Raw genomic sequence first — 12,759 nt, forward strand, 5'->3', positions numbered from 1 at the left:
TCAACCGCACCCTGGGTGCAAAACTGTATTGAACAGTGGCATTCTCTGCCATTGATTGACATGGACGCTGACCCTGCTTGCAGCACCAAATGTATAGGGGAGGTAGGTGGCATGGGCCAGTTCCTGATATAGTCGCACTTGTGGGGCTCCCTCTGTCTTGGCTTGGTCACTCTCTCTCCTGGGCCCGCACCCCAATCCTCCCCACTGAGCAATGGGAAAGGGGAGGTTGGTGGGGTTCCTGGTGGGGTGTGTGTGGACTTTGTGTGTGCAAGCCATACCTCTGCTCAACCCCTCGCATGAACCAGGACTCTCCTGACAGGCTTTCATGGACACGGATTCAATTTTCTTTTCTAACAGTATCTTGCTAACATTCATCTCTTTCACATCATTACTGTGGGCACAACACGTGAACATGGTAGTTACGGAACATTTGACTTTAAAGCACACTTCTACTGCGGACTGCTCCATGGTTCCTGATACTACCACCGTTGTTCCACCGTCCTCTCCTTCACTATCTGACACTATGGTTCCACTCAGTAAATTCATGGAGTCCCACATGGCCATGGTCGCCTCCAACCCTTGGGGTCCCCGTGTTGCGGTTTCACATCTCTGTTGGACAAAGCTCATCTACTGGGTTTCTTCGTGACCACCTGTTTGCCCAAGTCTATGTCAGTCCTCCACTATAGGACTTGTACCGCTGGAAACAGTCGCGACCCGAGTTGCCCTGCTTGAGGTCTGGTACTCGCTATGGTGGGATAGGGGCACTCCGCTGTACCATCCTGCATTAGAGTCTTTACATTTGTTTGGTCTTGCCTGCAGTATTTACCTGGCTTGCACACTCACAGTTCTCCACTTACTCAAATTTTCTCTTCAGCTGACTAATCTAAGATGTTGTCAGATGCTCCTCCAACTGTGGGTTTCCCACACCACTTAACTGTTTGCTGTCTCACTACCCCTGTTGCTAGGAAACCTCCAATTCCTTGCTAAGGAGCAGTACCTAAAATCGGCCACCAGATGGCTACAGCTGCAAGTCAAGCATAAACACAATATATATTATTATTCTATAACGAAAATCGGTGTCTTCATGGCGGGGCTCACAACCCAGCACCCCCTTACACTCCTCCCCTCTTTGTCCCTGGCTGTCCTCAACCAGACAGTCCTGTAAAACACAACACATATATACCATATGGCATAAAACATCAATATTATTATCAACACTTCGACATTATTCTTGTCCGACTTCAGGGGCTTAGTTACTTACTTGGGTCATCACCCCCTTACAAGACAATAAGATTATTATTTCAGTTTTGTTGATGACAGTAAGAGATGCTCAAAGATTAATCTCTGGAAACATTTTCTTATTTATAGACCTACCCCAAGGTGCAACCATAACACCAATTGCACATGATTACGTGGACATACTGCCGGCTACTTCCACAGAAGTGAACATGCAGATGACACCCGTGACTTGTGCAGACCGTCCGATGCCACCCTTACCTGGTAACCTTACAGCGCCCACAGCTTGTATTACTGATCCTGTATATGGAATAAATAGGATCTGATCCCACATAAATACACTATCTATTTATCTATCTATCTATCTATCTATCTTTCTATCATCCATCTGTCACACCGAAGCCAGAAGTGCAACATGCAGTAAGGATGACTCAGTGGTGACTTCAACGTTTTTTATTTGGCAGGAACAGGAAGATGAGGTATGGTTGGGGAAACAATAGACAAAGCAGAAATACAAAGCAAATTAAATGAAACATAAACATAAATATTTTAAACAAACTTACTTAGTAATAACCCAACTTTGGCCCTTTCATCAGGGGAATGTCAAAGTCGCCCTACTAGGGTCAAAGTATACAATAAACAAGAAAACTTTATATTTCATACACTCACATATGTCAGTGGTTCTTAATCGTGGAGTAGTTGCGTGGCAATGCACTATACAATCAGTTAATTCAGTTTATTCATTTATTTTACTCCTTATATAGTGATAGTAATTTCACAGCGCTTTTCAGATGTGATCAACACTGTCCCCATTGGGGCTTGCAATCTACATTCCCTATCACTATGTCTTTGGAGTGTGGGAAGAAACTGGAGAACCCGGAGGAAAGCCACGCAAACACGGGGAGAACATACAAACTCTTTGCAGATTTTGTCCTTGGTGGTATTTGAACTCAGGGCCCCAACGCTGCAAGTGCTAACCACTGAGCCACATTATTCTCTGTCTGCACCCTACACAAGTCGAGAAGTATGCTCTCGGTTCACTTGGATTCTGTCCTCAAACATATGTCCATTTCTTAGTTTCTGACTCTCAAAGGCCAATCTTAGGTACTTGATCACGTAGATCGATCATTTTCTGGTGATGTTCTTCAGTGTTTGGTCTTCAGGTTCATCTAGCGACGGTATTTGGTCTTCACGTTGCTCTGGTGATGATATTCGGTCATCGGGTTCATCTGGCATCGGTATTTGGTGTTCGGGTTCATCTGGCAATGATATTCAGTCTTTGGGTTTATCAGACAACGGTATTCAGTCTTTGGTTCCTCTGGCAATGATATTCAGTTTTTGGGTTCATCAGACAATGGTATTCGGTCTTCGGGTTCCTCTGACAACGGTATTCAGTCTTCAGGTTCCTCTGGCGACAGTATTCGGTCTTCGGGTTCCTCTGGCAACGGTATTCGGTCTTTGGGTTCCCCTGGCCACGGTAGTCGGTCGTTGGGTTCCTCTTGCAACAGTATTCAGTTTTCGGGTACTTCTGGCAACGGTAATCGGTCTTTGGGCTTTCCTGGCCTTGGTATTAGGTCTTCAGGTTCCTCTGGCGACAGTATTCAGTCTTTGGTTCCTCTGGCAATGATATTCAGTTTTTGGGTTCATCAGACAATGGTATTCGGTCTTTGGGTTCCTCTGACAACGGTATTCAGTCTTCAGGTTCCTCTGGCGACAGTATTCGGTCCTCGGGTTCCTCTGGCAACGGTATTCGGTCTTTGGGTTCTCCTGGCCTTGGTATTAGGTCTTCAGGTTCCTCTGGCGACAGTATTCGGTCTTCGGGTTCCTAGCAACGGTATTCGGTCTTTGGTTCCAATGGCCACGGTATTCAGTCTTCGGGATCCTCTGGCAACAGTATTCGGTCTTCGGGTTCCTCTGGCGACGGTATTTGGTCTTCAGGTTCCTCAGGTGACTGTATTCGGTTTTCAGATTCCTCTGATGATGGTATTCGGTTTTCAGGTTCCTTTGGCAATGATATTCAGTTTTCGGTTCCTCTAGGAACAATATTCGGTCTTTGGGTTCCTCAGACGGCAGTAGGCGTCGGTATCGGTCTTTGGTTCCTCTGGCGACGGAATTCGGTCTTTGGGTTCCTCTGAGGATGGTATTCGCTCTTCGGGTTCCTATAGTGATGGTATTTGTGCTTCAGGTCCCTCTGTACTCAGTGTACTTCCAGATGATTCCCTTGCAAACGACACGAGTCTCCTCTGTTGCACAGACATCTGTTCCCCTGATGTTCTTGGCACCAACTCTGTTTTCCCAGCCTTTTATATTTAGCAACTATGCCACAGTAGTCACCTTTCTTGGCCTCTTCTTCTAGCTCTTCCCTTGAGGAAACACACTCTTGGCAGATTGGTTCCTGGTGACCTTGGTCCTCCGGCAGATGGTGATGTTGGTGCACAAATGCCATGGGGCACTGAGTCTGAGTATCTTCTTCTGGCTACCCTCTTACGCATCCATTCATCTTCATATAAGTGCATCTCAATAATTAGAATATCATCAAAAAGTTAATTAATTTCAGTAATTCATTACAAAAAGGGAAACATTATATAGTGATTACAAAAAGGGATCTATTTAACGTCTTTATTTCTGTTAATGTTGATGATTATGGCTTACAGCCAATGAAAACACAAAAGTCATTATCTCAGAAAGTTTGAATAATTACCACAAAACACCTGTAAAGACTTCCTCAGTGTTTAAAATGGTCCCTTAGTCTGGTTCAGTAGGCTACACAATCATGGGGAAGAAAAAGTGTTGTAGAAAAAGGTTGCGCAAGGAGCTGGCATAACCGCAGCCTTGAAGGGTTGTTAAGAAACGGCCATTCAAAAATTTGGGGGAGATTCACAAGGAGTGGACGCTGCTGGAGTCAGTGCTTCAAGAGCCACCACACACAGACGTATCCAGGACCTGGGCTACAAGTGTCGCATTCCTTGTATCAAGCCGCTCATGAGCAATAGACAACACCAGAAGCGTCTTACCTGGGCGAAGGAGGAAAAGAGCTGGACTGTTCTCAGTGGTACAAGGTGTTGTTTTCAGATGAAAGTAAATTTTGCATTTCATTCGGAAATCGCGGTCCCAGAGTCTGGAGGAAGAGGAGGCCACAATCCAAGCTGCAGAGGTCTAGTGTGAAGTCTCCACAATCAGTGATGGTTTGGGCAGCCATGTCATCTGTTGGTGTAGCTCCACTGTGTTTTATCAAGACCAAAGTCAGCGCAGCCGTCTACCAGGAAATGTTAGAGCACTTCATGCTTCCCTCTGCTGACAAGCTTTGTGGAGATGGAAATTTCATTTTCCAGCAGGACTTGGCCCCTGTCCATACTGCCAAAAGTACCAATACCTGGTTTACTAACCACAGTATCACTGTGCTTGATTGGCCAGCAAACTCGCCTGACCTAAACCCCATAGAGAATCTATGAGAGACACCAGAGCCCTCTGTGTGTAATGACTCTGTATAATATATATAGGAATAGATCCCGCTGTGTGTAATGACTCTATAATATATATAGGAATAGATCCCTCTGTGTGTAATGACTATATAATATATGCGTTTCCCTTTTTGTATTGAATTACTTATTTTTTTATTATATTCTAATTTAGTGAGACGCACCTGTATATATCTATCTTTTATTGATGGTGGTTCCTTCCATTTTTTTTCTGTTTGGTGGTCCTTGGACTTGGAGACTTTCGCTCACACTACAGTCAGGGCCAGAAATATTTGGACAGTGACACAAGTTTTGTTATTTTAGCTGTTTACAAAAACATGTTCAGAAATACAATTATATATATAATATGGGCTGAAAGTGCACACTCCCAGCTGCAATATGAGAGTTTTCACATCCAAATCGGAGAAAGGGTTTAGGAATCATAGCTCTGTAATGCATAGCCTCCTCTTTTTCAAGGGACCAAAAGTAATTGGACAAGGGACTCTAAGGGCTGCAATTAACTCTGAAGGCGTCTCCCTCATTAACCTGTAATCAATGAAGTAGTTAAAAGGTCTGGGGTTGATTACAGGTGTGTGGTTTTGCATTTGGAAGCTGTTGCTGTGACCAGACAACATGCGGTCTAAGGAACTCTCAATTGAGGTGAAGCAAAACATCCTGAGGCTGAAAAAAAAGAAAAAATCCATCAGAGAGATAGCAGACATGCTTGGAGTAGCAAAATCAACAGTCGGGTACATTCTGAGAAAAAAGGAATTGACTGGTGAGCTTGGGAACTCAAAAAGGCCTGGGCGTCCACGGATGACAACCGTGGTGGATGATCGCCGCATACTTTCTTTGGTGAAGAAGAACCCGTTCACAACATCAACTGAAGTCCAGAACACTCTCAGTGAAGTAGGTGTATCTGTCTCTAAGTCAACTGTAAAGAGAAGACTCCATGAAAGTAAATACAAAGGGTTCACATCTAGATGCAAACCATTCAGCAATTCCAAAAATAGACAGGCCAGAGTTAAATTTGCTGAAAAACACCTCATGAAGCTAGCTCAGTTCTGGAAAAGTATTCTATGGACAGATGAGACAAAGATCAACCTGTACCAGAATGATGGGAAGAAAAAAGTTTGGAGAAGAAAGGGAACGGCACATGATCCAAGGCACACCACATCCTCTGTAAAACATGGTGGAGGCAACGTGATGGCATGGGCATGCATGGCTTTCAATGGCACTGGGTCACTTGTGTTTATTGATGACATAACAGCAGACAAGAGTAGCTGGATGAATTCTGAAGTGTACCGGGATATACTTTCAGCCCAGATTCAGCCAAATGCCGCAAAGTTGATCGGACGGCGCTTCATAGTACAGATGGACAATGACCCCAAGCATACAGCCAAAGCTACCCAGGAGTTCATGAGTGCAAAAAAGTGGAACCTTCTGCAATGGCCAAGTCAATCACCAGATATTAACCCAATTGAGCATGCATTTCACTTGCTCAAATCCAGACTTAAGACGGAAAGACCCACAAACAAGCAAGACCTGAAGGCTGCGGCTGTAAAGGCCTGGCAAAGCATTAAGAAGGAGGAATCCCAGCATTTGGTGATGTCCATGGGTTCCAGACTTAAGGCAGTGATTGCCTCCAAAGGATTCGCAACAAAATATTGAAAATAAAAATATTTTGTTTGGGTTTGGTTTATTTGTCCAATTACTTTTGACCTCCTAAAATGTGGAGTGTTTGTAAAGAAATGTGAACAATTCCTACAATTTCTATCAGATATTTTTGTTCAAACCTTCAAATTAAACGTTACAATCTGCACTTGAATTCTGTTGTAGAGGTTTCATTTCAAATCCAATGTGGTGGCATGCAGAGCCCAACTCGCGAAAATTGTGTCACTGTCCAAAGATTTCTGGACCTAACTGTATATTTGGATTAGTGCTGCTTCATTTTTCTTGATTTTCCCTATTTTAATTTGCATTTTTGCGGTTTCAGTTGATTTTTATAAGGTTTTTCTTTGTTATCTAGTTCCCCCGAGTGAACGTCTGCCGGCCAACTGCAACATCCTGCTTCTGAACATAGGAAAGATGGTCGACGATTCCGGTAGGAGGACAAAAGTATTTATTCTGTGATTTTCTAGAGAAGGACAGCAGATGATATGGCTAATAGCGGAGCAGATCTCCCCATGGTCACTCGCTGCAGCTTTTTACTGCATGAGTTATAGTTTGGAGCCATCTGAACTAGGAAACATTTAGAAACGTCATGTAAACTTTTAGGGATCTGAGTAGATGCCATGGCCCATGGGAAAGTGGATGGATGTGTCTGGTACAAGAGGCTGCTGATAAGTCTTTGGCTTTGTGATCTTTTTTTGTTTCTACGGTAACGAATGTTACATCACATGAAAGCCTTATGTGTATAATATATGTTTTCAAAATTTTGTGTTTGTTGCTTATGGCAACAGTGTTCTACGCACGCGGGAAAACAAAATGGCAGAATCTAATGTGATATTCACAGCAACTGAGAGCAGAGGAGGGATAAAATTCTTATTTCTGCAAGAAAAGTCTGGGAAGGATATTCATGGTGATATGTCGCAGACATTGGGGGATCAATGGCCTTCATATTCCACATATAAGAACTGGGTTACCAAATATAAAACAGGCCACTTCAGCCCCAATGATGAGGAACGTTCTGGACGAGCGAGAGTGGTTGTTGTTCTGGAGATCGTCGATGCTGTGCACAACCTCATACTGGAGAATCCACGAATTTCAGCTAAAGCAATAGCAGCATCATGGGGATTTCCTGTGAATGTGTTTGTGTCATTATCAATGAACATTTGGACATGAGGAAGCGATCTGCAAAGTGGGTCCCAAAATGTCTGACAACAAATCAGAGAAGCAGCAAGTGAAAACTTCCCGGTCCATTTGTCAGCGTTTCCGGACTGATACGAACTTCCTGGAGCGACTGGTCACTATGGATGAGACCTGGATTTATTTGTATGACCCTGGAAACAAGGAGCAGTCAAAAGAGTGGAGGCACAGTGGTTCTCCTCGTGAAGTTCAGGGTGCAAAAATCAGCCACTAAGGTGATGGCGTCTGTGTTCTGGGATAAGGAGGGCGTGCTGCTAGTGGACTACCTTCAAAAGGGTTCCACCATCAATACCAGGAATTACATTGAACTTTTGGACCAATTGAAGGCAGCTCTGAAGGCAATAAGGTGCGACAAGCTGTCCAAAGGAATCTTGTTCCTGCAAGACAACGTCTCCGCTCACACTGCACAAGCAACCACGGCAAAACTGGCAGAGCTGGGCTTCCCTCTGGTTGACCACCCACCTTATTCACAAGACCTAGCTCCCTCCGACTGTCATCTGTTTCCAAACCTGAAGAAACACCTCAAGATAACCAAATTTCACACCATTTCTGATGCCATGGCTGCTACGGATGCCTGGTTTAAGACACAACCGAAATCCTTCTTCTTGCTAGGCCTACAGAACGTGGAATACCGATGTAAGAAATGTGTTGTCATCAGTGGAGAGTATGTGGAATAAATGGAAAGTTTCATCATACTATCTTGTTTCTTTCTGGGTAAAGCCAAAGACTTATCAGCAGCCCCTCGTAATGTATCTGCTTCATTCAGGTGACCCTGATGAGTGATGGTGTGAGGTTCTCTTCCTGACTGCAGATCATTTATATATTCTAATCTTTATTCTTTGCTTTTTCCTAAGATACTCATATCCGAGAGGCTCCGCTGGTCTGCGGTGGCTGCTCTGCCGTCTGCTCCATGCTTAACAATGTTGATAATTCCAAGGTGAGTGACAGAAATACTTCAATATGCACAAGTACGTGCCCCCCCCCCTCCACATCGCTCCTACAGGAGCTTTCCTGACCTCCCATCCTACATCCACAGACATTAATATGGAGTTGCCCGTCTGCAGATATAATGGCTCCCGCTCTACTGGGAAGGTTTCTACAAGATTTTGGAGGTGTCTGTGGGAATTGTTGACCCTTCATCCAGAAAAGGATTTGTGAGGTCAGACTCTGATGTTGGAGGAGAGTCCGGGCTCACACAATCTCTGGTGTAGCTTATCTCAGGTGTTGGATGGGGCTGATGGTGGGCATGTTCTTCCCACCAAACTCCGTCAACCATATCTTTATGGCTGTTGTGCACTGGGCACAATCATAGGGAACAGAAAAGGGTCTTTCCTGACCTGTTCCCACAAAACTGGAAACTACAATTGTCCACAATGTCTTGTACTGAAGTGTTAAGATTTTTCTTCACTGGAATTAAGGAGCCGAGGCTGAACAATGCAGTCAGGGGGTGATGTTCTCCATTCACTAAACCCACACTTGTCCATCAAACGCAGATAGAGCAGTCACTCCACAGAACACGTCTCCTCCAGGGTCCAGTGGTGATGGCTTTACACGCCCACCATCCGATGCTCAGCATTGTGCTTGGTGATGAACTGCTCAGCATTGTGCTTGGTGATGTACAGCTCAGCATTGTGCTTGGTGATGTATGGCTCGGCATTGTGCTTGGTGATGTACGGCTCGGCATTGTGCTTGGTGATGTACAGCTCGGCATTGTGCTTGGTGATGTACGGTTCGGCATTGTGCTTGGTGATGTACGGCTTGGCATTGTGCTTGGTGATGTACAGCTCAGCATTGTGCTTGGTGATGTACGGCTCGGCATTGTGCTTTGTGATGTACGGCTCGGCATTGTGCTTGGTGATGTACAGCTCAGCATTGTGCTTGGTGATGTACTGCTCAGCATTGTGCTTGGTGATGTACGGCTCAGCATTGTGCTTGGTGATGTACAGCTCAGCATTGTGCTTGGTGATGTACTGCTCGGCATTGTGCTTGGTGATGTACGGCTCAGCATTGTGCTTGGTGATGTACGGCTCAGCATTGTGCTTGGTGAGGTACGGCTCGGCATTGTGCTTGGTGATGTACGGCTCGGCATTGTGCTTGGTGATGTATGGCTCGGCATTGTGCTTGGTGATGTATGGCTCGGCATTGTGCTTGGTGATGTAGGGCTTGGCATTGTGCTTGGGGATGTACGGCTCAGCATTGTGCTTGGTGATGTACGGCTCGGCATTGTGCTTGGTGATGTACGGCTCTGCATTGTGCTTGGTAATGTACGGCTCGGCATTGTGCTTGGTAATGTACGGCTCGGCATTGTGCTTGGTGATGTATGGCTTGGCATTGTGCTTGGGGATGTACGGCTCAGCATTGTGCTTGGTGATGTACAGCTCGGCATTGTGCTTGGTGATGTATGGCTCGGCATTGTGCTTGGTGATGTATGGCTCGGCATTGTGCTTGGTGATGTAGGGCTTGGCATTGTGCTTGGGGATGTACGGCTCAGCATTGTGCTTGGTGATGTACGGCTCGGCATTGTGCTTGGTGATGTACGGCTCTGCATTGTGCTTGGTAATGTACGGCTCGGCATTGTGCTTGGTAATGTACGGCTCGGCATTGTGCTTGGTGATGTATGGCTTGGCATTGTGCTTGGGGATGTACGGCTCAGCATTGTGCTTGGTGATGTACAGCTCGGCATTGTGCTTGGTGATGAATGGCTCGGCATTGTGCTTGGTGATGTACGGCTCGGCATTGTGCTTGGTGATGTACGGCTCAGCATTGTGCTTGGTGATGTACAGCTCGGCATTGTGCTTGGTGATGTATGGCTCGGCATTGTGCTTGGTGATGTATGGCTCGGCATTGTGCTTGGTGATGAATGGCTCGGCATTGTGCTTGGTGATGTACGGCTCGGCATTGTGCTTGGTGATGTACGGCTGCAGCTGCTCGGCCATGAAGCTCCCGGCGGACGCAGTGTTTGTGCTGATGTTAGCAGAGGAGGTCTGGACTCTACAGTTATGGAGTCAGCAGAGTGGTGGTGACTTTTCTGTCCTCTGCTCCTGCTGTGTAACGTTACAGGGTCTCCATTTCATGGCTGAGTTGCTGCGGTTCCTTCCACTTCTCAATAATATCACTCACAGGTGATGGGGGAAGATTTAGGAGGGAAGAAATGTAATGAACGGACGTGTTACCCCGGTGGCTCCTATTACAGCACGCACTGGTATCAGTTAGCTCTGCACCAGACGGAGGTTATACGAGGGGAGAGGGGCCACATGTTACACATAGGGGGCAAGGGGCCGAATGTTATACACTGGGGGACCAGATGTTATACACCTGGGGGCGAGGGGTTGGCTGTTCAATATTGGAGGAGACGCACCGTTGGGCGATGGGACGTAATGAAAATGTAATAATTAAGACGTGTGTCCGAATACTTTCCCCCATATAGGGAATAAGATGATTAATATAAAAACTAAAAAAAACGAACCATGACTAAGAGAAAATGTAAAATGTTGATGTTGATCTGTTACAGACGTGCCCATAATTCGGCATATGACAATGTCCCACGTGTGATTGTATAATATAAAGTTCTGCGTCCTCTGACGATTTCCCCTTCTGACACGTTATTACCTCTTTCATTCCTTCATTCCTTTTCCCGCAGTCTTGGACTTGTGTTTTTTGCGCTGCTGACAATCTCCTGTCCGAAGACACCAGATTAGAGAGCAGAGAAGAGGGAGACGATCTGTATGCCGGAGACCCCCGGGCTGAGAACGAGTACTCATTTGCGGACCAAACCATGATCATATTCTGCATTGATATATCGGGGAGCATGAGTGTGACCTCAGAGGTGAGGAGTCAGCATCGGCAATTCTCAAGGTCTTCCCTAACAACTTTCTTCAAGGAGTTTTCTTAAGTTTGGATGGGGTATAGCATCCTGATTACAAGACACCCATCAATCCTGAAAACGGTGACCCCCGAAGAGTCCTGTGTGAATAGAGCAGTAGTCGATTCCGCACACCTCCACTCCATCCATGAGAATGATGAAAGAGCAGCTGGGCTCGGCATTTTCCGGATGGACAAAGCCGCAGTTCACATGATCCATCACTGTGTCACGCTACGAGCGCATTCACACCTAAAAGGAGTCTGAGGCACAATGGGAAAGCCCCAAAACAACACCACAAACAGGGGGAACACCGGGCTCATGATACAACAGAGGCCCCTGCCGCCACCTCCTGAACTCCTGAACTCACCTCAAGTTGACTCCTGAGCCACCTAGGTTCTTTCAACCTGTCGGCGAGCAGAATACATTGGGCCCTCAGCTCGCCCTGGCTAGTGAGTAGGCTGATAAGTTCACTAGACTCGCCTCTACAATACAGAAACACAAGGAAAGGAAGATAAACAAAGGAAATACCGCAACACAAAAGGATAAAGTCCGGCTTCTGGAACACTTCAACTTAGCTCCTTCCACCAAGGAGGCCAGAATACAAATGGATTTGTATCAACAGCAGGGATTGCTGGGTAACCTGATGGACGTGACTACAAAGTAATTGCAGCTGCAGCTTTTGGCTAGAGACTGCTGGAGAAGCTGCCAGCAGTGCTGCTGGAGAAGCTGCCAGCAGCAAAACGGACATTACCTTTAAATGCAGAGTTCCAGATAAAGTTAAGGGGCTCCAGTCCTCAAGCTGCCACTGGTCAAGACGACCGTGACACACTGCTCCATTTACACTGGGATCTTCAGAGCCCCGGTTCTCGGGATCGGTGTGAGTGCAGCGATCGGGATGTTATCCCCTATCTAGATGACTGAAATAAGTCTGTGTAGTAAGGACAGGCAGTGTATTGTACAGCAAACAACTTGAATTGTTATTTTGCTTTGCTGGCAACATATTTGTTGTTTTTAATATATTATTGCAGGTGACCCAAGAGGAGAGCAACGATTATAAAGTAGTCTACAAATCAAGAATGGAGGTACGGAACATTATGCATAATAATAATAATCTTTGGTGTCATATTGGATAAATTCATACCCAGCAGATGCCGGCTGTGCTGTACAGCTGGCATCTGCTTGTAACAGTAGCAATCAGAGCTCTTAAATTACAAAGCTGCTGTTAACCCCTTATATATTGATGTGAATCTCTGACAGCAGCATATAAGGCATACCCATTGGATCCTTTATGATATGATCACTGGGTATGCATACGATTTTGCTGAATGCTCCCGT

At 45.7% G+C, this 12,759-nt stretch overlaps 1 protein-coding gene across 1 annotated transcript in view; it reads left to right on the forward strand.

Annotated features, from left to right (window-relative positions):
* LOC142255799 (circularly permutated Ras protein 1-like) overlaps positions 1-12,759 on the forward strand; it is an 80,886-nt gene that overhangs the window by 46,697 nt on the left and 21,430 nt on the right. Inside the window, exons 8-12 of the mRNA XM_075327246.1 lie at positions 1,369-1,500; positions 6,724-6,798; positions 8,417-8,499; positions 11,203-11,388; positions 12,453-12,506. Coding sequence (XP_075183361.1) covers positions 1,369-1,500; positions 6,724-6,798; positions 8,417-8,499; positions 11,203-11,388; positions 12,453-12,506 — 530 coding nt within the window. The remainder of the gene's footprint in view (positions 1-1,368; positions 1,501-6,723; positions 6,799-8,416; positions 8,500-11,202; positions 11,389-12,452; positions 12,507-12,759) is intronic.

The sequence above is a fragment of the Anomaloglossus baeobatrachus genome, chromosome 11, assembly GCF_048569485.1.
Source record: "Anomaloglossus baeobatrachus isolate aAnoBae1 chromosome 11, aAnoBae1.hap1, whole genome shotgun sequence".
In the NCBI taxonomy this organism is placed as follows: domain Eukaryota; kingdom Metazoa; phylum Chordata; class Amphibia; order Anura; family Aromobatidae; genus Anomaloglossus; species Anomaloglossus baeobatrachus.